This window comes from Siphateles boraxobius, unplaced genomic scaffold, assembly GCF_051911475.1.
Source record: "Siphateles boraxobius isolate OS27281-9 unplaced genomic scaffold, OSU_SipBor_1 29, whole genome shotgun sequence".
In the NCBI taxonomy this organism is placed as follows: Eukaryota; Metazoa; Chordata; class Actinopteri; order Cypriniformes; family Leuciscidae; genus Siphateles; species Siphateles boraxobius.
In genome coordinates this window covers 749,189-772,658 of record NW_027508908.1, presented here as the reverse complement: position 1 = coordinate 772,658, position 23,470 = coordinate 749,189, and the positions used below count along the sequence as shown (strand labels likewise).

At 37.7% G+C, this 23,470-nt stretch overlaps 3 protein-coding genes across 8 annotated transcripts in view; 1 reads left to right on the top strand and 2 right to left on the bottom strand.

Annotated features, from left to right (window-relative positions):
* Nucleotides 1-294: 294 nt before the first annotated feature.
* nherf2 (NHERF family PDZ scaffold protein 2) lies at nucleotides 295-16,768 on the bottom strand. The gene is made up of 7 exons (XM_077245778.1): nucleotides 15,780-16,768; nucleotides 14,395-14,625; nucleotides 10,101-10,313; nucleotides 7,168-7,362; nucleotides 4,161-4,314; nucleotides 3,310-3,545; nucleotides 295-1,854 (listed from the first exon to the last, which is right to left on the bottom strand). The coding sequence occupies exons 1-7, from the start codon at nucleotides 16,011-16,013 to the stop codon at nucleotides 1,645-1,647; spliced, it is 1,473 nt and encodes a 490-aa protein (XP_077101893.1). The 5' UTR covers nucleotides 16,014-16,768; the 3' UTR covers nucleotides 295-1,644.
* A 386-nt stretch (nucleotides 16,769-17,154) lies between these two features.
* nthl1 (nth-like DNA glycosylase 1) lies at nucleotides 17,155-21,167 on the bottom strand. 3 transcript variants are annotated; one of them, XM_077245776.1, is made up of 7 exons: nucleotides 21,032-21,167; nucleotides 20,583-20,780; nucleotides 20,248-20,507; nucleotides 20,006-20,176; nucleotides 19,757-19,916; nucleotides 18,533-18,638; nucleotides 17,155-18,421 (listed from the first exon to the last, which is right to left on the bottom strand). In XM_077245776.1, exons 2-7 carry the CDS (start codon nucleotides 20,749-20,751, stop codon nucleotides 18,151-18,153), a joined length of 1,137 nt encoding a protein of 378 aa, XP_077101891.1. In that variant the 5' UTR covers nucleotides 20,752-20,780; nucleotides 21,032-21,167; the 3' UTR covers nucleotides 17,155-18,150. The 3 variants fall into 3 exon arrangements, with proteins under 3 accessions (XP_077101891.1, XP_077101890.1, XP_077101892.1); XM_077245775.1 differs by lacking the exon at nucleotides 21,032-21,167 and having other exon boundaries at nucleotides 20,583-21,007; XM_077245777.1 differs by lacking the exon at nucleotides 21,032-21,167 and having other exon boundaries at nucleotides 20,601-21,007.
* Nucleotides 21,168-21,306: 139 nt separating this feature from the next.
* The window catches only part of tsc2 (TSC complex subunit 2), a 59,713-nt gene continuing 57,549 nt past the window's right edge, over nucleotides 21,307-23,470 (top strand). For all 4 annotated transcript variants that reach the window (XM_077245809.1, XM_077245808.1, XM_077245807.1 and 1 more), the window contains exons 1-5: nucleotides 21,307-21,487; nucleotides 22,481-22,635; nucleotides 22,727-22,813; nucleotides 22,899-23,009; nucleotides 23,093-23,240. In XM_077245809.1, coding sequence (XP_077101924.1) covers nucleotides 22,501-22,635; nucleotides 22,727-22,813; nucleotides 22,899-23,009; nucleotides 23,093-23,240 — 481 coding nt within the window. In that variant the 5' untranslated portion in view covers nucleotides 21,307-21,487; nucleotides 22,481-22,500. The remainder of the gene's footprint in view (nucleotides 21,488-22,480; nucleotides 22,636-22,726; nucleotides 22,814-22,898; nucleotides 23,010-23,092; nucleotides 23,241-23,470) is intronic.

The window sequence follows — 23,470 nt, the reverse complement described above, 5'->3', positions numbered from 1 at the left end:
TACAAAAACACACAATTAACGTACTGAGATTAGCAGAGGAAACCGTTTTTTTTTTTAAATCTAAAACACAACGAACCCATTACTATTGAGAAACATGCATCTGTCTGCAAACATAACCTTAACAGATATAACATACATCCCTAAATATTTTGAAGGGTTAAAGAAAGTTATCAGATGGATTAGTGCTGGTTTCATTTAATTCCCCTTCCTGAACTGTGTGATTCTAGCGGGCGACAGAAGAACTGCGACCGGCAGAGAGACCGTGAAGTTGCACCATCAAATCAAGACCACTTCTGTCTAAAATACTCAGTTTATGTTTGTTTATAAGTGTGTGAAAATGAGAAAATGATCATACATGAGATGAGAACAATTTATATACATTAGTAAGAAAACAAAATTGACTTATATATCACATAATACATGCCTCAGATGAAAATATAAGGACTTTTTTCAGTAATCAGTTACATTGTTGTATTGTATTTAACGTTAAGTTTTCAGAATATATAATTATACGTTATTATTTTTAATACACATAGCTAGATTTCTGTACTATTGTGTTAATGCACTGTTAAAGCCTGTGTTTGACTTTTGATTGTGAAATCAGTAAAGACTGAGGTAAAAAATAAAATAAATAAAAAAACAGTTGAAGTTCACCGCTCAAACAGACTGATTAATATTAATCTATACAAGTTGATAATGACAGCCTATTGAACTATAGTATCTGTAAATACTCTTGAGTGATAATATAATGAACCATCAGTATCATATGGAAAAATAAAACCAGCATTTCTGAGAAAAAGAAAAAATTCGTTTAGTGTGGGAGGAACTGATTCTTTAAAAAAATGCTCTTATTCTAGAGAGCATCTGATTGGCTGAAAATCGGGGGAGTTCAAGATGATGTCATTGATATTTTTGGATCTGTTTCCTGAAGAAAAAAGATTTTTATAGGTGTTATCAAAAATATGAACTCGATTCAGATCTCCATTTAGTCACAAGGGTTTACTGAACTCTGACTAAACTTTCTCTCCTCTACTGTTGTTTCTTCTTATCATCCTTCCAACACAAACTTACTGTACACATTCGCTGATATTCGCACTAGATTATAACTTCTTTCTACAGGGGCTTGAACCTGCAACCTTTGGCTTCCCAGTTTGATGTTCAGTCTACATGTTAGAGTTAGGGTTCCCATTTTTTGTTTACTTTCACTATTGCAATGACACTTTCTTTTCACATTGCCTTTCCTTTTTACCATTTCTGCCTTGAAACTAGGTTTTCTCACTCTCCTTCCCCATTTTCTCAATGTGGAAACTACTGTCTAGTAGAATTGCGATGGCAGTCTGAGTGACTCAGTGTGACTGTCAGAAGGGAGCTTGTGCATTATTGTCTGAAATAGCAAACTGGCTGAATGTTAAACACTTACTAGCAACAAAATGCCAAATTAAGCTCACTTAAACACAGAGCATGATGTCAACCTGTTGCATTTCAGTGCAAAACATAAACATAAAACGGTCTGAATCCAAACCTCTCATCCTTTCATGAAAGATGAATAATCTCAGTCCTTTCAGGAAGTGGATCTAATCTAAGATGCATGTCTTTGGTGTGACCTGTGTAGATCTGAGGTGAGCTTTCAGATGTGTGCGCTCCTCAGAAGTTGCTGAAGATTTCTTGTTTCTTGCTCCAGTCCATAGGGGGCGCTCTCTTGTTGGCCCGTTTGGCCCTGGCTTTCTGCTTGGCCTCGGCCGCGGTCAGGCTCAGTTGCAGGCCGCTCTGCCAGAACGGATCTCGCTCCTCAGACTTCACATCTCGGTTTGGTTTGCGCGAGTCATCGCTGGACTGATGGTCAGAATCTGTGAGCTATGAAAAGATAAAACAAGTTTTAAAATACACATGCATGATTGCTGAAAATAAAATATATTGTGCATTTTACTTAACTTTGCTATCAAATATGGCGCTTTTTAAATAATCTCAGCTAACATGAGCAAACATTACGGTAAATATTTCCTTCTTTACATACTTTCCACATTGTGACAAAGTCTGCATTCAAGGTTTAGCCTTGATATTTTGTTTTGAATTTGATTTTTTCGTCATAAATTACTGTGAGTTACAGTGAAGCACATAATAATAATTATTATTATTTTAATTGATTAATTAATAATACATTGTATTATTAAATTAATAATATACCATATTAATTTATTATTATTGTAACAGACGTTCCTTTATCCAAGACAAATATCTGCCATTGGAGACATTAAAAATAACTTTAATTATAAAAATAATGTATAATTATCAAATTATTATTATTATTGTTGTTACCACAATACTAATAATATATACTAATGATATATAAATTAATTGTTTAATAATATTACATACTGTTAAATTATTATTAGTATGATTCTTATTATTGAAATTCATAATAACAATAATATATAATTATAAAATTGTTATTATTATTGTTACCATAATCATTTATAATAATACAATTAATAATATATCATATTGTTAAATTAGTATTATTATTAATATCAACAACCACAAATATAACTATAGTTGTTAAATTATTATTATTGTTACCAAAAACAATGCTATTTTTTACTATTAAATTGATTAATAATATACAATATTAAAAATGTAATATTAAATCATTATTAATATGATTATGATTAATAAAATGAATAACAACAACAATAATCATATTATATCAAATTATAAAATTACTATTCTAATATATAAATTATAATAAATTACTATTATAATTATTATTGTTAACCAACAATAAATAATAATTATTAAATGAATTAATAATATATCAATAAACTGTTATTACATTTAACAAAAACAACTATAATAATAATAATACAAAATAATAATTATTATTATATATTGTATTATTATTATAACAGAATTTACTTTATCCAAGACAAATTCTGCCATGGGAGACATGAAAAGAAAACTTAATAACATATTTTTTATAATAACCAATAATAACCAATTTAATTGTTACCAATAATAATAATAATAATATATCATATCAATCAGTTATTATTATATATAAACAACAACAACTATACTAATAATATATGGTAATTCATTAATATTTCATACTGTTAAATTATTATTATTGTTACCAACAACAACAACACTATTTTCACTATTCAATTCATCATTATTAGAATAATAAAAATCCTCATAAAATTGTTACCAACAATAATTGTGGCATCTATAATAATAAGGATGATAATAATAAAAGCTGTGAAGTTTGTTTAGTAACTGGCCGCATGTTCCAGTGGTTTTCCTCGCACACACCCTGTTGCTGGTGTCGAAGCTGCTGAGTTCAGCGCTCGTCTCTGATAAAGTGGATCGAGACGAGAAGCTTCTGTGACTCTGGTTTCTCGGAGAGCCGTTCGTGATTGGTGGATCTGTCAGTGTGATGTTGATGATTGGTGGAGAGATCCTGGGGGCTTGTGGGAGCGGTGAAACAGATACAGGGCTTTCTGTGGGCGTCTCGGGTCCTTCTATGATCGGTCCGTCCACACAGTCCTCTGTTTGAAGGAAATCATTTAGAAAAATAATTACAGTCTTAATTGATTGTATACATATACATATGACACGCCATATAACAACTGGCTTCTTTGTGGCGCGAGTGTTTGCCCTGAACATTAGTAGTGTTTGCATAGAGCATCGCCATGTTTTGCATAAACTTTCCTTATAATGAACAGTACCAGTCAGGTGAGGTTAAAAAAACACAAAGCATTTAAATTTCATCTTTTCAGTTTAGTTTTCTTCAGTGGGCTTCTCCAGAACTTGCCAGACGGATGTACGAGCACGCTTAGTACATTATTATTACATGTTTTATGAACATTTCATTTAATAATCAACAATATTATTGATCTGCCTGCATACCGTTATATGAGCTGGACGATCACATCACGGTTTTTTCCAGAGCGGAGAAATGAATAACTTTTTTTTTACAACAAATATGAACCATCACTGAACTTACTTAAGCTGGACTGACGCTATTTTCTTCTAGAAACAAACTTAGTTGCATTATTTTCCTGTTATCTCGGTAAAGCTGCTTTGAAACAATCTGTATTGTAAAAAGCGCTATATAAATAAAGGTGACTTGACTTGTTGACACGCGAAAGCCCATTGTGTACCTTTGAGATGAGTAGATGTGGGCACGATGCCCAGGCGATTGAAGAGCTCATCTGTGTCTGGATCGACCACCAGCAAACGCGTCTCTGTCCCGCCAGCCTTGATCAACGCCACCACCTCAGCGTGACGCAGACCCTCAATACTGCAGTCATTCACCTGGACACACACGAGAAATTACTTTGGCTGCGCATACTAACTGTTAGGATAGGATAATGTTTGGCCGAGATACAACTATTTGAAAATCTGGAATCTGAGGGTGCAAAAAACCCCAGAAACATTGAGAAACTCGTCTTTAAAGTTGTGCATTTATGTTCGCGATTGTGCTGCATTCACTCACAAAAATAAATGTTTTATATATTTACGGTAGGAAACTTACAAAATATCTTCATGGAACAGCATCTTTACTTTATATCCCAATGATTTTTGGCATAAAAGAAAAATCGATCATTTTGACCCATACGATGTGTTGTTGGCTATTGCTGCAAATATACCCGTGCAACTTGTGACTGGTTTTGTGATCCAGGGTCACATTTAGTATGCGAGATTACTATTCAGGCCTTGATCGAATCCCAATGCATTCAATTCGAGCTACACATGATCAAAACAAGACGCAAGAGAGACTGAACCTGTGCGTTTCTGGATAGAACAGTATCTTATACACAACTGTATTATTTAATCATTATATTATTTTTTATATAATTTAATATAATATTATATATAAAATAATAAAATAAAATTATAATATACTACATAAAATATTTTTATATTACATAATTTCATATAATATATTATATTAAATGATGTATAATACATAATTTGTCTCAATATTTTAAAACGAAACTGAAGAGACTGCCAATCAACATTACACTTATTATACTGAACTATATTTTTTATTTATAATATTATATATATATATTTATTTATTATATAATTTAATATAATCTATTTGATTAAATACTATCAAAAAATCCTAAAGTTTAATAAAATATATCACAAAATATAATAATTCTATTTTACATTGTAATATATTACAATATTATTATACTTAACTATATTATTGATTATATTTATTTATTTATAATATACTAAATATATTATTTTTATAACATCATAATTTGATATATTATAATTTTAAATTAAATTATGTATGTATCATTTGACTCAATACTTTAAAACAAGACGGAAGAGAGACTAAACCTGTACATATCTAGGTTGAGTAGTATCATATACACAATATATATATATATTAGTTCTGTAAAATCAATTAATATATGCAGTACATATACAAACTTTTATGTTAGATGTGATTGATCGTGTAAATTACAAATCGATTAATCACATATAACATAAAGGTTTGTAAATATTATGTATATATATATATATTCGAACTTTTATGTTTGATGTGATTGATCGTGATTAATTGATTTGACAGCACTAATATATACATTTATAAATAATGTGTTAATTATACATAAATATGATTTATATTATAATATACTAATTTTAATATTATTTTTTATATTACATAATATAATATACATGTTATGTATACTATGTAATTTGTCTCAATACATTGAGGTGCAACACACAGTTGTGGGTCAGCATGTGTCCAGCAGGTGGAGAGTGAGTCATGTCACTTCCACTCTCTGTGGAACTTCCTCTTCCTCTTCCTCTATTTGAAGAAGCCTTACATAACTCACAAACCTGCATCTGACTTTTGTTTTCCGGCTGTCTCTGTCGGATAATAGTGTTTGGGGTGTGTAGGTTCCTGTGGCTGGTGAAACACATGAAAACTGATGTAATGCATGTGAAAGTCTGTAGGGTTTCCTGACGTTCATACGGGAGGAAGGGTGTTTTACCGTGAAATAATAATACGCGGTTTGTCAATGACTTATTAATAAAGCAGACAAACATGCAGGGCGTCACAGTCATGTCATAAGACTTCTGAGGAATCGTATTCAGAAAGTGCCACGTCTGAAATCCATGATGCTTTTTCCTACTAATGTTGCTTTGAACAGCATTTTTTAGGTTTATATGAGATAATTAATGTTGAATGTAATTTTACGTATTAAACTTTCGACGTCCCACACCATTTGTGATGTAGTTTACCTAAAAAAAATATAAAAATCTAGTTTGAAAGCTGCCATTTGAGATGGGGCTATTAAATCTTAAACATTAATTCATGATGATTTTGTGAATTACTAATTTGTGAAGTGAATTACTTCCTATAAATAAGTGTTTTGCTATTTATACTCAAATGCACTCAGAGACAAACACAGTTGACTGGATAATACGCTGTTCGTCAGTCATAATTACTGATCTGTCTTTGATAATTACAGAAACCGGCTGCAAATTAAATCCATTAGGAGGGATTTGCTCTCTTTGACGGCGTCTCTCTCTCACACACACACACACACACACACACACACAGACACGCACACACACGCACGCGCACACACACACACACACACACACACACGTCTGGTTCGCTATCTTTGTGGGGACTCTCCATAGGCATAATAGTTTTTATACTGTACAAACTGTATATTCTATCCCTTTACACTAATCCTGCCCCTAAACCTACCCATCACAGAAAACTTTATGCATTTTTACAATTTTCAAAGTTTAGTATATTTATTAAACCATTTCCCTCATGGGGACTGCTGGCTGGTCTACACAATGTAGGTGATCTCAGGTTTTACTATCCTTGTGGGGACATTTGGTCCCCACAATGTAATATAAACCTACACACACACACACACACACACACACACACACACACACACACACACACACACACACACACACACACACACACAAAGCAAAGCAAACTAACTCCCTGCTCTAAAACGGGATCCTCCCTTCACAAAGTGAACAAACCAAACAGGCAAACATCCAGGCGTTCTCTTCGATTCCCTAACCTGTCTCTCTCCAGAAGCGGTTTAATCTAATCTAATCCAGTGCTGCTAATCTGGGCTAATCAAGGCTCATGTAATCCCTTCCGATCACCTCGATGAGCCGGTCTTTCGGCCTCAGTCCCGCGTGCTCCGCTGGAGAGTCGGGGTCCACCGAGCGGATGTACTGACCCGCTTGGGACTTTTTACAGTGCAGGTTGAAGCCGAAGCCCTGCTCGCCCAGGGTCATGTGACACAGTCGAGGACGCAGGTCTTTCGTTACCGCGTCCGCTTTCGATAATGCCTCCTCCTGGAGAGAGAGAAAAACAACAGAACAGAAATTAAATGGAGAGGAAATATAATGCTCCGTTAGGTCAACAAAACTGGAAAATTGACTGCTAATAATTAGCTAATTAAACCCGATTAATAAATAAATCAGAGGAATACAGTGAAAGTGTTTGCTACAGGTTTTGTCTGGATGTGCAATCAGTCCACATTAACTGTATATTCTGTATTTTTATTTACTTAATACTTATAATTAGGTATGAAATCATATGTATTTGTATGGACAGAAATTCTCATCAAACACATTTTTCACATTTATTCTGGTGTTTTCTGTTAAGACAGTTTGCTGTGGCATTAATATTTTTGTATGTACTTGATCGTTTTACATGTTGTTCAGATGATCACTTCATGTCTAAATGGGTGAACTCGCACCAGTGCATTTTCAGGACTCACAACCGCATTCTCGGTAAATCCGCGCCGTGTGAACGCAACCGCACTGGACAACTAGTTGTCAGTCACGTCAGTCACTTTCGCTAGTCTCAGCCTCAGACGTCACGACCATGGACCTATGGCTGAACGTCTGATGCATATGGCACACTTAACTGGAAACACTTCAGGAAACACTTCAAGTCATCATCTGATTGGTCGAATTCTACAGGATGTCCGGGAGACGTGTGTGTCACATTCTTTAACGATCCGCCTGGAAACAAAGATGCCGTGATGCCAAACCCCCTCATGGAAAAGAACGCTGTCATGTTATTTAAAAATATTCAATGGTACAACTGTCTTTAATCACATTATACGTTTTTTGTGCAATCATTTAGGCTTATTTATCTCACTAAAATAATCACTTTAATTAAAATTAACTCCTTTCTAATAGTCAACGTAAAAATCATAATATGTCAAATTGCATTTTGTTCATATATACAGTATATAATTAATATTTTATATTCAGCAATATTATGATTATGCTCTCACCAATGTTTAGGTGGAGTGCATGAATGTAAAAAGCCAATTTTCTCATTCAGAGGTGCGTTTCCCAAAGCCAACTATGGTCGCAGGATCCGTCGTTACCAATAGAGTTCAATGGAACTTCTGGTTTAATGACAGACATTGGATGAAAACTACAGCTCCCTTGAGTACCAGCAGTACCTTCTTTGGGCATTCAAGTCTGCGTACTTGCGTAAAGTTTCTGGGCAAAGAGAGAGACTGTCTGGTATATTATATGACATATGCAGTACCCTGGATCTTCACGAGGACGTGCGAGCGTGTGTGCGTGACCATTAGCTTGTTTCCTTCAAGAAGTGAAAGACGCCCAGCAGGAATAAGGGACATTCTGTGAGACACCATGTCACTTCCTGTTCTAAGACAATACAAGGGTGGTGTCTGTTTGTGTCCCATGGGGAAGAGTGACTGAAGAACCTCGCCTTACTAACACACACATGTGCTTTACCTCCTGAGGGCGAGACACCGCTTAATCTAATCTTACACACACACACACACGCAAAACAACACTCTCACTGAATTCTGGGAAAATTTCCCAGAAATCAGATACCCTGGACCAGAGAGTGTGTGAACAAAGCAGGTAAATGAGAATTAAGGTCATCGAGAGAGAGAGAGAGAGAGAGAGAGAGAGAGAGAGAGAGGATGAGGACAACGAATGAAAGAAGAGAGACAGAGACAGATGGAAATATAGTTTCACTTAAAGGGGACAGATCTGTTTTTATAGCATTTTACTTTTTCCCAAGGTCCACCTGCACTACAAAAAGTGAAAATGTGTTGCCTTAAAGAGCTATTTCTACCTTAACTTCAAATTATGAAGCACATATTTTAGTGTATAATGCAAGTCAAGGTTTCTTACGTGAATAACAGTCATAATTAAGTTTGATAAACAGTCTGATTTTGCTACTGTACCTTTAAGGCTTCCATATTTATATTGTACCTACCATATACACTACTGTTCAAAAGTTTGAGCTCAGTAAGATACTTTTTTAAAATTATTTAATTTAATTTAGTTTTTAATGTTGTTTATATGTCTATGTGGTGTTTTTAATATGCTTTAAGACAAATCATGTGTAAATTCATAAGTTAACACCATTGCTGAGTATTTTCTGCTTAAAACTGCAGTGAACCAAAGACAGTCTCAAAAACGGTTTGAAATCGCTGGTGTTTCTGACGTCACAAACTAACTTGTGACCAATCAGTTCAACGTGTGATCGTAGAACAACTGGATCTCTGAGCTGGAGTGAGTGAGTGGAGGCGGGGCTCATTTGCATATTCATAGAACCGAGTACACTAAACGAGGCAAGGGTGTAGAGTTACATACGGGCTATTTTAAGGCGTTAAAAACGCTTAAACGTCTTTGGTGATCAAAGATGAGTTTTAAAGGATAAAATGATTGACTACAGGGGGATTTTAAGAAAAAATTATAAAGAACTTAATACTTTTATTGAGTAAGGATGCATTAAACTTATCAGATAGCTCTTTTGGATGTTCTGATTTCTGGATTTTATGTACAAATACCTACCAATACTAATACTTAATGATGTTTTATTAACAAAGTTGGGGAGGAGCACGCGCAGATAATTAACACGAGTGGAGAGCACTCAAGAAATCAACGATAAGAGGTATATATATACTCAGCAGTCTCACCTCAATCCACTGACAGTTTAGCAGCGTCCCTCCATCACCCCAGACAGCACGCCAAATATGCATTAAACTTATTCCCTCTAACCACCCCTTCTCAATTGGGCTTCACTGTACCTGCGTGCTGGCCTGTGATGTGCTGAGGTCAGTGATGAGGTCACAGACGGGTTCAGTCTCGGGCGTGACGCTGGATTCGACACTGAGCTCGGTGAAGGGTTCAGTCTCCGGTTCACTGGGGGACGGCGGAGATAGGAACACGGGCGACGCCAGACGGGCACAAGCTCTGTAGAGCGGGGAGCCGTTCATCACTCTTCCAGGGCTGCTGGGACTCTGAGAGAAATAATAGAAGACAGTACAGTATGTGGTCAGTAGTTTCAGTGGTCAGGTGTGTGAATGGCAGTATTGTTTGTATTGTGAGCAGTGAGATGCCAGTGTTTGGGGAAGCTGCTTTGTTTGCCAAGACACTAATCACAGTCAAATCACAGTCAAACTAGCCTCTTGAAGATATGCTCGGCTTCCATACAAGTTCAGTACTATAATCATAAAGATCTATATAAAATTATAAGATAAGCCACCAGTAATATGTGTTTTTGAAGCTCCCTTAAAGTCCCCCTGTAGTCAATTATTTTATCCCTTAAAACTCATCTTTGATCACAAAAATTACATATTTAAGCGTTTTTTCCTTGAAAAAAATGTCTTCATGCCTTAAAATAGCTTGTATGCAACTCTACACCCTTGCCTCATTTAGTATATGCGGTTCTATGAATATGCAAATGAGCCCCGCCTCCACTCACTCACAGCAACTCAGAGATCCACTCGTTGATCTGATTGGTTACAAGGTATTTTGTGACGCGCTTTTGAGACTCTTTGGTTCACTGCAGTTTTACTCAGCAATGGTGTTGACTTATGAATTTGCACACGGTTTGTCTTAAATCATATTAAAAACCCCACATAGAGATATAAACAATATTAAAACCTTGATTTTCACCAAAGTGGGACTTTAACTGTGGTAAAAACACAGTAACATCAGACCTCAGGTGGCTTATTTTGTTTACATAATGATAAGAACATCAATTTGTAACAAGTTACTTAAATAGATTAATTCAGTTCCACCAAGAAATTCAGTTAATTAGCACAATTACAGGCTGTTGCCATGGTTGCCGAGCAACTTGGCTCATTAAGAGTCAGATTTATTACAAAAGCTTCAAATCAGATCAATATTTACATGAAGCAAATTCAGGAAGAGTTCAGTGAGGCTCACAGCATCAAATAAATTTGAACACATAAATTATGCTCATAACTACAGGCTGAAATACACTACATGACTTTTAAAATCTTAAGTTAAAAACGTTTTAAACATTAGAATTACACATTTCACTCAACTGATTTTCTTTTACTGACACAATCCATTTTGGAAAGTTATATGTTTCATGTGTAAGCTCAAGGGGGGAAATTTGTGAATACACTAAATGATTATTAAGGATCACATACTGCCAGACTTTTAAATTGTTCTGAATACAATGTCAATGCAAAAAACGTGTCTTGTTGCAAGGAGACGAAATGTAAAAAAAAAAAAAAAAAATGTGTTCTAGAATTGGCTCAAAATATCAAACATGCTTGATCTCCAACTGGATGGAATCATAATCTGACACTAAAAAGTCAGAGTCTGTATTGCATCCCAATTCAGAGGCTGCATCCTTCGAAGGACGCAGACTTAAAAGGCCACGCCTTCCAAACCGTCATGCACTACACAGTTTCCTGTGAAATTTGTGAGCTCCGACTGACCAAAATCTGCAGACAGGCTCTGAATTTCGGTATTTCGAGCAAAAATATGTGCCAAAGTTGTGTAGTGTAGGTATACCAGCCTTAATAAAACTAGAAAACATTCTAATGTCTATCAAATAAATGAGAAAGAATACAGAAATTGCTTGTTACTGAAAAAGCAACAGTTTTTAGTTGGTTTAGTTACTTTTAGTTTCTCTCAAACAGTGTTAGATGGTTGTTGGATTGAATCCCATTGCAGATGGCGTTCAGAAAGTCTGCAGCTAAAAATAAAACAAACAATAACATGATTGCATGTTGACTATCACTGGATTTCATGGCTTACAGGACCCTTGCTGTGTGCTGATCCTATAGCCGTCTGCTGTCAACACACCTTGTGTTCTGGACACATCAAGGCGCAGGTCGTCTATAAAGAGCTGTGTGTGTGTGTGTGTGTGTGTGTGTGTGTGTGTGTGTGTGTGTGTGAGAAAGAGAGAGAAAGTGTCTTTGGGTGGATTAAATGTATTCCTCATTTCTTACCAAATGTATTCTTAGGCTTGGTTGATTTCACATCTGCGCAAATCAAAAGGTCTGATTGTACTCAAAATCAAATATTGCAACGTACTATAATAATCATAAACTGCATAAGCTTTTTTTTTATTTGTCCATTATATGGAAAAACTATTTTTTCATCCCTCATTCTGAAATGATCTGTTTTTAAAGGGCAGCTCCTTTAATACCAGTCAGGAAACGGCTACTGTTATGATTGGCTAACGCACAGTAAACAGTATCATTACCCACTCGCTATTGCACGTCAATAAGTGTTTTTAAATCATTATCCACATAAAACTGTAATTTACAGACAAAGCATTATGAAATAATAATAGTTTATGATGCAGCTGCTGTCAGATTCAGTACAGTTGCTGCTTCACCTGTCAACAAAAGTTTCTTTGCGAAATCTCCATTACACTGTGCCTCGTTTACAAAACAATCTGCTGTCAAATGCTCCGAACAAATAATCCTCCAACGCGATGCAGGACGCCATTAAATAAACCATCCACTTGTTTTCTGGTATATACTCTTCCATTTGTCCTGTTGTCGACAGACTCAAGTGCGTGGATTATTTCTGAAACTGAACGCGCATCTGTGTACTGTATCCAGTGTAGACAGCGTCACTGATTATAATGCGTTCTTTTTGCTTTTGACGCAACGCAACGCTCACATCCAGTGTAACCAAATGTCAGCCGTTAAGTGACTGAACGCCAGTGGGCGGGGCCTATGGTCCAATAATGTAAAGCTATTGGTCGATGTATTGCTCTGGAGGCAGTCATATGCAAATGTATTTGCTCGTGTGACGTCATAAATCCCTCAATATCCAAACAAGCCGTTTTTGGAGTTTGATTAAATAAATGCTTTGTTTATAATGAGCAGGATATATTAAGCTATGAAATTTACAGGATGTTTTAATGGTACAAAGACCTCTTATATGTCAAAAGATCAAGGCAAATTTGATTTCTCAAGTCTCAACCCCTTTAACGATCCATTTTTGGTTCCCCAACACTTCTTAAAAGAACCATTTTTTCTCAGTGAATCTTGTTTTTGATAATCTAAAGAACCGTTTTCCACTATAAAGAACCTTTTGTGGAATTGAAAGATTCCATTGATGTTAAAGGTTCTTCATAGATGCTAATAAAGAACCTTCATTTTTAAGAGTGTATGTCTATATGTATTTTTTATAAAAGTTTTAGTTTATATCGTTTTATTTATTTTATTTTTTAGACTAAACGAAAATGAGAAATGTTGCATTGGCAACTAGCTGAAATAAAATGTTGTTTATAGTTATTTCATTTCAATTAATGTTTATTTTGAGTGATGAAAATGTTTTATTTTTTAGTATTAGTCAACAATAACAACCGTGCTTTGCATAGTTTTGGTTTCCAAAGCTGTCACGTAAGCTGACATGTTCACACACCTAATTTTACTAACTTCTATCAAGTGACACATTCATTTCCTCCCGTTTTGCATTGAGGGTTGGATTAGACCTAAACTTGGTGTTCCCCTGAAGAAGCACATGCACAACGCAAGCACTTCTGGAGCTTATAAAGGTCCGGAATAAACTAAATGTGGCACATGGAATTGAATGAACCATTCTGAATTCTCGATTCCCAACCCTATTCTTCATACAGTATGATCTAAATACAGCACACGGCTCCTCTCTGGGCTGGAATTCCCCTAGACTTCCTCTCAAAGAGTCTCCCACAGGAGGAAGGTGCATGTACGGTGAAGGTATGGCCACGACATGCCATGTTTCCAAGTCCACCAATCCTGCAACCGACGGCTCAATTACATCGATACATTTATGAAAATAATACCTTATTAAACCCCTTACGCGTCAACATCACACTCTTACTTGATCTGGACAAACTGAGCATCATTAGAAAGATGACTCCAGCTACGATATTTGACCACTTTTTATGATAAAACTTCGTTTCTTAATTTAGGTCAGGACTCCAGGAGTGCAAAATAATTCATCTGTAACTGTAATCTGTACGGAGAAGGTGAAGGTATGGCCACGACATGCCATGTTTCCAAGTCCACCTATCCTGAAACCGACGGCTCAGTTACATATATACAGTTATGATAATAATACCTTATTAATGAAGATGCCCTCTGAGCTCTGTCTGCTGTAGATAGGCGTGGCGGGGTCCCGTGGGGAGGCGCGAGGAGAGGACGCCGCAGAGGAACGAGCAGACAGAGAGCCCATCTCAATCGCCCTCTCCTCCGTACACGGCAGCCCGTGAAACTTCAGGAACTCGTCTGTGACCCGGTCCACCACCAGCAGTCTGGTGCGGTGCTCCACCGCCAGGATCCGCTCCACAACCTGAGGCACATAGAAGAGGAACCACTGAAGCGTATCACACAGTACCCAAGCATTGCCACTCGCTTTTTGGCATGGGAGGGGAAATTATATTTTTAATGGTTTTGTGTTTGCTCGTACTCTCCCAAAGGTATTGCGTTCCCAGAGAAACTTTGCATTCTCTTGCAAAATCACTGAAACTGAAAGTTTTTTTAGAACGCTAAAGTTTTGCTAGCGAACGCAAAGTTTCTCGCGGGGACGTAACAATTTTGCTTTCAAATGCAAAGTTTATCAGGGAACACAAAAATTTTGCTAGAGAACACAAAGTTACTAGCGGGAACGCAAAAGTTTAAATAGGGAATGCAAAGTTTATTGGAGGAACACAAAAGTTTTGCTAGAGAAATCAAAGTTTCTTCGGAGCAACAAAAGTTTTGCTAGGGCAATATAAAGTTTCTTGGGGAACGCAAAAGTTTTGCTAGAGAAATCAATGTTTCTAGGACCAACAAAAGTTTTGCAAGGGCATGCAAAGTTTCTTATGGAACGCACAACTTTATTAGAGAAAGCAGAAGCAATGACATTTTTACTCCCATCTCATTATTTTTTTTATTTTTTTAACCGTGTCCCTTAAGGGCTCTATATGTCACCATATAGCATGAATATTATGTCATTCAGCATGGTATTAGCATTTTACATATTTATTGTAGGCTACAATGGATCACCATAATTTTAGATGACACAAGACACTACATTCAAAAGTAAAGAAAGACAAAAATCTATAAACTTATTGCATTTCAAGGCGGTCCCCTATTTATTTATTATAGTTTTCCCCAGTAATAACTATGATAAAATGTGGTTACCACGGTGAATGTTTGTTAGGGTGGAGGCGAAAGTTTCGTAGGTTTCGCAGAGGCGAGACTGAACTGTTTTCTTAACATCTACACACAATGATACAATCTTAAGCAAATATACATTAACTCTGTCACGTTAGTGTGGAATAGCCTAGAACACCACCGGTGTCTCAAAACGCACACAGATCCCTATCTAGACAGCATTGCGGGTCCCACGCGCGTTTTACAGGATGATGCTGTCTAGGTAGGCATCATCTCTCACTAGTTTTTTTTTGGTTTTGGGAAACGTCCCCAGGTGAAGTGGTCCAACAGGTTCTCTTCTCTCGTTACCTGGTGATGCGTCTCTCCCTCCACGTTCTCCCCGTTCACCTCCACCACCCGGTCGCCGGACTTGAGCCCGGACAGGTCCGACGGAGAGCCCGGCTCGATCTTGCGGATGAATTGCGCTCCACTGTTGCGCTCTCCGTGCAGATGAAACCCGTACCCACGATCTCCTTTAGTCAAATAACACAGCCGTGGACGAAGCTCCCGCTCCAGGATCTCTCTCTCCAAAGTGTTCGCCATATCCAACTGCACTCGAGTTCAGTCACAACATGAATATGCTGCTTTATAATGAGTTAAGTTTTAAAGGACGCATTATTCCACATGCTGAGTCTGCAGGCGTTGTTTCATAGCCGTTAAGAAAATAAACAACATAGCCTACAAAAACGGTGAGAAATAATATCTATAGGCCTATATATTTTTACTAATTGAATGATATAATAAAAATAGGCTACTATAGGCCAATATAAAATTCAAACAAAAACCTAAACAAAACAACGTTTAAAATCCCGCCGTGTTAAAAATGTTTACTTCAAATTGTGTTGAAAAACAGATCTTTACTTGAGTGTATCGTCCACAAAATGACTCTCTTCATCACACTTACAGTCCGATAAGTTTTTTTTTCAGTTGACGTTCCGTCAGTCACGCGCATTCCGCAAGCGTTCCCAGTGATAAAATTATGCGTATTCTTCTTCAGAAATAATATAATCACTCAATAATAGTCAAAATGAGTCTCTCAGGCATCAGTGTGCGAGTGTGAGAACTGAACAGGTGGAAGAGGATGAGAGAAAACTGTAAAGTGTGTGTGTGTGTGAGAGAGAGAGAGAGAGAGAGAGAGGATTTGAGAGATCAGATGTTGGATAAGTCACATATCCATGCGGAACTCTTCCTCTTCATGTGTGCTTTTGGACAGATCTGGGATCGGCTCATCTAACCCACACTGATTCAATAACACAGACACTTAACTGACCTGGAGCAGTGATGATCAACTACTGTATAACGTCCATTATCACCCACTGCATTTAAAACAGGCTAACTCGCCCACACGCTCAGCTGCAAATCCCCAAGGTCCCAAAACTCAACGATTAAATCATTCTGTTAGAAAACAGTAGATTTACAATGAATACATGACGCTAGATGTACTGTATTTGGAAATCTGATGCTTTCCCCCCTCATATTTGCATATGCAAGTAGTTTTTGACCGGTCTGCCCTCTAGTGTTGACAAAAACTGTTAAGGTTCAAATTAAATAAAAAAGGTTGTGTTCAAAATCAAATATTGAATATTGAATAGCCTACTGAATGTTGCAAACAGTAGTACGCTATTCATTATCTGAGAAGTTACATTTGTTATTTTATTATTTGTGATACACTGTCATTAAAATGTTTGGGGTAATAAAAAAAATACTTTTATTCAGCAAGGGTGCATTAAATTGCACAGTAAAAATGTATTAAGGGTAAAAAAAATCCTATTTTGAATAAATGTTGTTCTTTTGAACTTTTTATACATCAAAGAATCCTGAAAATATGTATCACAGTTTATACAAAAATATGAAGCAGTTTAACTGTGTTCAGCACTGATGATTATAACAAATGCTTCTTGAGCATCAAGTCATCATATTAGAGTGATTTCTGAAGGATCATGTGACACTGAAGACTGGAGTAATGATGCTGAAAATTCAGCTTTGATCACAGGAATAAACTACATTTTACAATATATTCTCAAAAAAAAACATTTTTTTAAAATTGTAATGCCTTAGTGAGCAGAAGAGACTTTCAAAAACATTAACAAATCTTAATTATTCAGAACTTTTGACAGTTAGTGTACATACTGTCAATTTGCTTATAGTACCTAATAAACACACTGCATAATTACACTAATATGCTATTCTATATCGAATACTATCGTGCTGTACATATATCATGGGTTACAATTTATTTTAAGGTGTCTGTGTTACAGTGCAATTATATAATAGTAATATTAGAGCAATATTAATTAACAATGTTCTTATTATAGGATTAGGGTTTGGTTGAGGTTTAGTTACATGTAATTATGCATAATTTACTGTTATTACTATGGAAAGTACATGTAAAATATGTAACAAGGCCACTGTAAAATAAAGTGTTACCTTATCATTTATATGGAAAACTGACTCAATAAAAGGTTGAGCGCAATGCATTGTGGGATGCAAATTTTGGCCATTTTTATGCGGGTGTTCCACGCATGAAGGGAAATTTGAAATAAGAGTAGTATGCTGTTCTAACAATGTCCTTTAATCTAAAACTGATATAAAAAACACTTTCCATTTAGTTATAATATATTTGATAACAAACATAATCAATGTGATGTGATATTTGTGTTGAATTTACACAGTCCTCAGTTCAAGCTGAATCTAAGACAGAGGTCTGTCCTGATGGTGGCGCTCCTGCTTTCCCCTTCCGTCGGTTTCCTCTTGGCTTTTCCTGTCCCACGTCTCTTTTAACCTGTGGTGTTGGAGATGCTTGACTGGACTTGAGCTTTTTGCTGGGAGAGGATCGGTGTGCGGCAGGACAGGTGTGCTGATTCACACACACGGAGCATAGCGGGCCGACAGGTAAACACACCTGCTGCCCGAAACCAACCAGCAGCCAGTTGATCTCGCTCCACAGATCTCTGCAACAAGGGGAAAGGCAGAAAAGAAAATTGCGGTACTTTGATTAAATTGTTGTGATGTTGTCTTTTAGAAATGAATGTTGGAAACAACAGGACAAAAATAGAGGTTACCGTGGTAACCACTCCTCCAGAGCTCTCCGTGTCTCCTCTGGTGTCTTGGTCTCTTTTCTGGTCCATCCGAGCCTGTTTGAGATTCGGTGGACGTGGGTGTCCACGCCTACACACACACACACACACGCGCGCACACACACACACACCCAAATGCGAGCGCACACACACACACACACACACACACACACACGCACACGGACACGCACACGGACACGCACACGGACACGCACACGGACACGGACACAAACACGGACACGCACACACAGATAATATTATAAATACAGTATCAACGACTAAAAAAAAAAATGTGTTAAAGTATCAAGAAAGATTTGAAGTTTTTAAGAAAGTAGAGTGTCGCTAATGAGCTCTGATTGGTTGCTAGGCAGTTGTAAGAGTGCATGTTCTGCCTAGTTTAGAGGGCACTGCAAGCTGGTTGCCATGGTATTCTGAATGGTTGCTATGCAATTACAAAGGTACATAGTTCTAGGTGGTTGCTATGGTGTTTTGGTGTAGCTCTGCTGTTTTATACAGTTTCTAGGGTGTTCTGGCTGTTTTATATCTAGTTGCTAGGGTGTGCTGGATGTTTTATATCTAGTTGCTAGGGTGTGCTGGATGTTTTATAGGTAGTTGCTAGTGTGTTTTTGCAGTTTTATAAGTAGTTGCTAGGGTGTTCTGACTGTTTTATATCTAGTTGCTAGGGTGTTCTGGCTGTTTTACTGGGAGCTGCTAGGGAGTTCTGGCTGTTTTACTGGAAGTTGCTAGGGTGTTCTGGCTGTTTTACTGGGAGTGGCTAGGGTGTTCTGGTTGTTTTATTGGCAGTTGCTAGGGTGTTCTGACTGTTTTATATCTAGTTGCTAGAATGTTCTGGCTGTTTTACTGATAGTTTCTAGGGTGTTTTGGCTGTCTTATAGGTAGTTGCTAGGGTGTTCTGACTGTTTTATAGATAGTTTCTAGGGAGTTTTGGCTGTTTTATAGGTAATTGCTGTTTTATAGGTAGTTTTTATGGTGTTTTGCGGTTTTATAGGTAGTTGCTGGTGTTTTGGATGTTTTATAGGTTGTTGCTTGGTTGTTCTGACTGTTATGTGGTTTGCAAGGGTGTTCTGGCTGTTTTAAATGTAGTTGCAAGAATGTTCTGTGATGATTGGGTAGAAAAGTTAAAGCAACTTGAGTCAGAACAGACAGAAACTTTGTCAATTCAAGATAATAAGCTAGCTTCCTCCCTACCGATGCCTGAAACCTGGTTCCAGGCAATGTCCATGGCCAAGTGGGCCATCTTAGGGCCGACGCCCGGCAGACGCATCAGACCCTCCACCGTGTCAGGAATGTCTCCGCCAAACTCCTGCTGGATCAGAGCCGTGGCCTGTTTGATGTACTTCACCTTTGTCTGAGAGGACGCTTGTGAGTTTTTGACTCTTGAAATCTGTTGCTCTAATTATATATACACATGTATTTGAACACTTATGTGTCATTTACCCTCCAGAAGCCCACTGGGTAGATGAGTTTGCCCAGAGTCTCCTCGTCCATGTTGAGTATGGCGTCCACGCTGAGGTCATGTTCACGTAATCTCTGCATAGCACCAGCCGTCACAAGATCTTTCGTTTGACTGGACAACATTAAGGAGATCAGCACCTGGTAACGACGCACCTGAGGAAGGAAGAGAGAAAGCTGATTGGTTGTCGATTACCTCCGGTGGTCTGCGGTTGGTTCTCGCTCACCTCAGACGGGGCCTCCGTGTCATAGCATTTTTCTGCCCCCATTTGGTCCACAGGAGCGTCCCTTTTGCTCCTCATCTCCCTGATAAACGACAGCTGTGTTCTCCAATCACACGGTTCCCACTTTAGCTCCGCCCCTTCCCCTTCATACTCCACCTTCAAACGGCCCCGCCTTGTTTTCCTAGATGACGTCAGAAGGGCTTGATTATCCACTGCTTCTACCTTCACTTTTGTGGTTGTCTTTTTGCAATTTGACACAGTCTCTAAAAAAAAAAAAATGCATCAATAACGATATAAAATGTTTAGAATAGAATTGTTTAAAATAGTTTTAGCTCTACCTGTGCAGTTCATCTGACCTGTAGGAGGCTGTGCATGTGCCTGCAGTGAAATACTCTGCTCGAGTACTTCTGCTTTCACTTTTGGAGGATCATCTTCTGATTTGAGCCCTTGAGCCATTCTGGATCTCAATCTACGGATTCCTCCTTTATTTACAGCACTTTTCCCCATACTATCAGTTGCAGAAGTGTCTAATCCAGCTGTTGAATCGGTGAAATATGGAGAGTTCATTCTTACAGTCAAACGACGATGAAGCATATAAACACATAAGCTCCAGACTGGTGCCAACATTAGTTGATATTAGTTTACGTCACAAATATAACCTCAATTTTATACAACACATCTCCTAAACACAACACCAATATCCATATTGTCGAAAGAACATGATGTCAGACCCCTGAGTGAATTATTCATTTGAGCCGAATCTTTAGAATGAATTCGTTCACAGCACCTCTCTGAGAGAATCGTTTAGAAATCGGTTTGAATGGATCCGAGGTGAATCCAATGACACAAAGGAATCACTGAAACGACTGTATGATTGGGTTCATTGGGAACGAACTGTTCGAAAGAACTGATTCCCGGACTACACAGTTTCATAAGCGTAAATCATTTGTAGTTTCTTAACACAGCCTGCGTGTGTAAAGTGAACGCGCACTCTCTGCTCTCGGAACTACAATTCCCTGCCATTGGTAGTCACGTGACTTGTTTTTGTAGGAAGTGCATGTCAGTATAATAAACATGACTTCCGGGGGGCAGTAAAGGGGGCTGGTGTGAGAGCTGGGGTAGTTTCTGCTAATAGATAGATGAGACACTGTGTCACATATAAATGCATAAATCGGGAGCGATTCAGCTATATCTTTTAGTTTATATCTTCTTAATATCAGCCCACTTCTATCATCCACAGACGGTAAATAACAGTGTGTTTGTCTGTTGCATTGGCTTGTTTATGTATTGAGACTGTTTTATTTATTTATTTCCCCTGGTTTATTCGTCAACTGCGGGTATTTGCGGGTATTTTAACGGTTTATTTGTCTTGTTTATTTTCAGGTATTGTTCTCTGTGACAGTCAGATAAATATTCAATTTTAAATGCACGCTTTTTGTGGGCTTGGGCTGAACTGAACTGTCACGAGGTGTCAGAGGTTTGACTTCTGTACATTGTTTTTCTACCCTGTTTTCATGACAAAAAAGGCAATATTTCACTGGAATATACTGTTGTTAATGTCGCTAAATGAGTTATGAGGTCTCGAGGGGTCTGAAAACCTTTACGTGCACGCGCAGTTCTCCTGAGAAATAAATGTACTAGAAATGACATGTCACAAATCACACATGTAAGGTTGTTTGAAGGATTTTTCTGACTCTGGGACCACACTACCAGACTATATATGTTTGATATCTTTCATTAACAAAATAAGAAACATTAATCCGTAATTCTTAAGATATATTACAAAGAAAGAAAAAGCAGGGTTAGGGGAGAAAAACAAAGCTTTACACACACAAACACACACACACAGCTTTTTGTTTTTTCTCCCCTAACCCTGGTTTGATGTATATATGTGTGTGTATATATGTATGTATTCATGTGTATATATATATATATTTATAAAATATGCTTTTTGTTTTTTCTTCCCTGCTTTTACACCACACACACACACACACACACACACACACACACACACACACACACACACACACACACACACACACACACACACACACACACACACACACACACACACACACACATATATAAAAGAAGGGTGAGGGGAGAAAAACAACTTATGTGTGTGTGTGTGTGTGTGTGTGTGTGTGTGTATGTACTGTATATATGTTTTTTTTTTTTTTTTTGTGCACCTCCAGCTCCAGGAGGTCTAAAGTATCTCAAATTCTCTCTCGTTCAGGGTCTGTCACAGGTTTGAAGATGAATAAACAGCCCAGTAAAGAGTCTCTGCGGGACAAGCTGAAGGGAGTGTTTGGCCTCGGTCCGACCCGGCCCCACAGCAAGCAGACTGAGAGCAAACCCTCAGAGTTTATCATCACACTGGACATCCTGATGGTCAGAGATGCTCCAACTGAACATTCACATCTTCTGTACTTCTCCATGACCTTGTGTTCCCACATATAATCTCTCTTATCCCATCGTTCAGGGGCTCACTCCAGAGTCCGGCCTACACCACCGGATCAAAATCATCCACCATGTGTGTGAGCTCGCCAAATCCAAGAAGTTTGAGGAGGTGAGATTGTAGAGGAGCAGCTGTGTGTTCCTAAATGTATTTGTGCAGATAAGTGGATCTAAAGTGTGTTGTGAGTGTGTTTCAGCATGCGGTGGAGGCGTTATGGAAGGCTGTGGAGGATATGATGCACCCTGAACAACCGCCTGAAGCCCATCATGCAGTGCTGGTGCTGCTGAGAGCCATTATACAAGGACAGGTGTGCATTTTCAACACTTTAGGAACAACAGTGCTGTGCCCTGTGAACAAAGCTCACGTTTTTTTCATGCTCTTCTTGTGTAGGGTGAGCAGTTGGGTCCATTAAGAGCGTACTTCTTTAAGATAATTCTGGACTATCAGCCCTCTAATGAAGATCTGTCCGAGAGACTGGAGGTGTTCAAGGCCCTCACGGAGAACGGGAAAGACATCACCTACCTAGAGGAGGAGATTGGTATGTTGTTCATACTGTATATGTATATATATATATATACACACACACACATCTATGGCCCTGTTTACACCTATTAGTAAGATGTGTTTTCGTCAATCTAATTACAAGGTGATAATTCAGGGTGTAAACGGGGTCTAAAGCGTTTCGAGCTCGTCCACTTCCAGAGGAAGTTGAAAACGCATTTGACCGGATTGCTTTCGTAGTGTAAACACTCATGTGATCGAATGTGT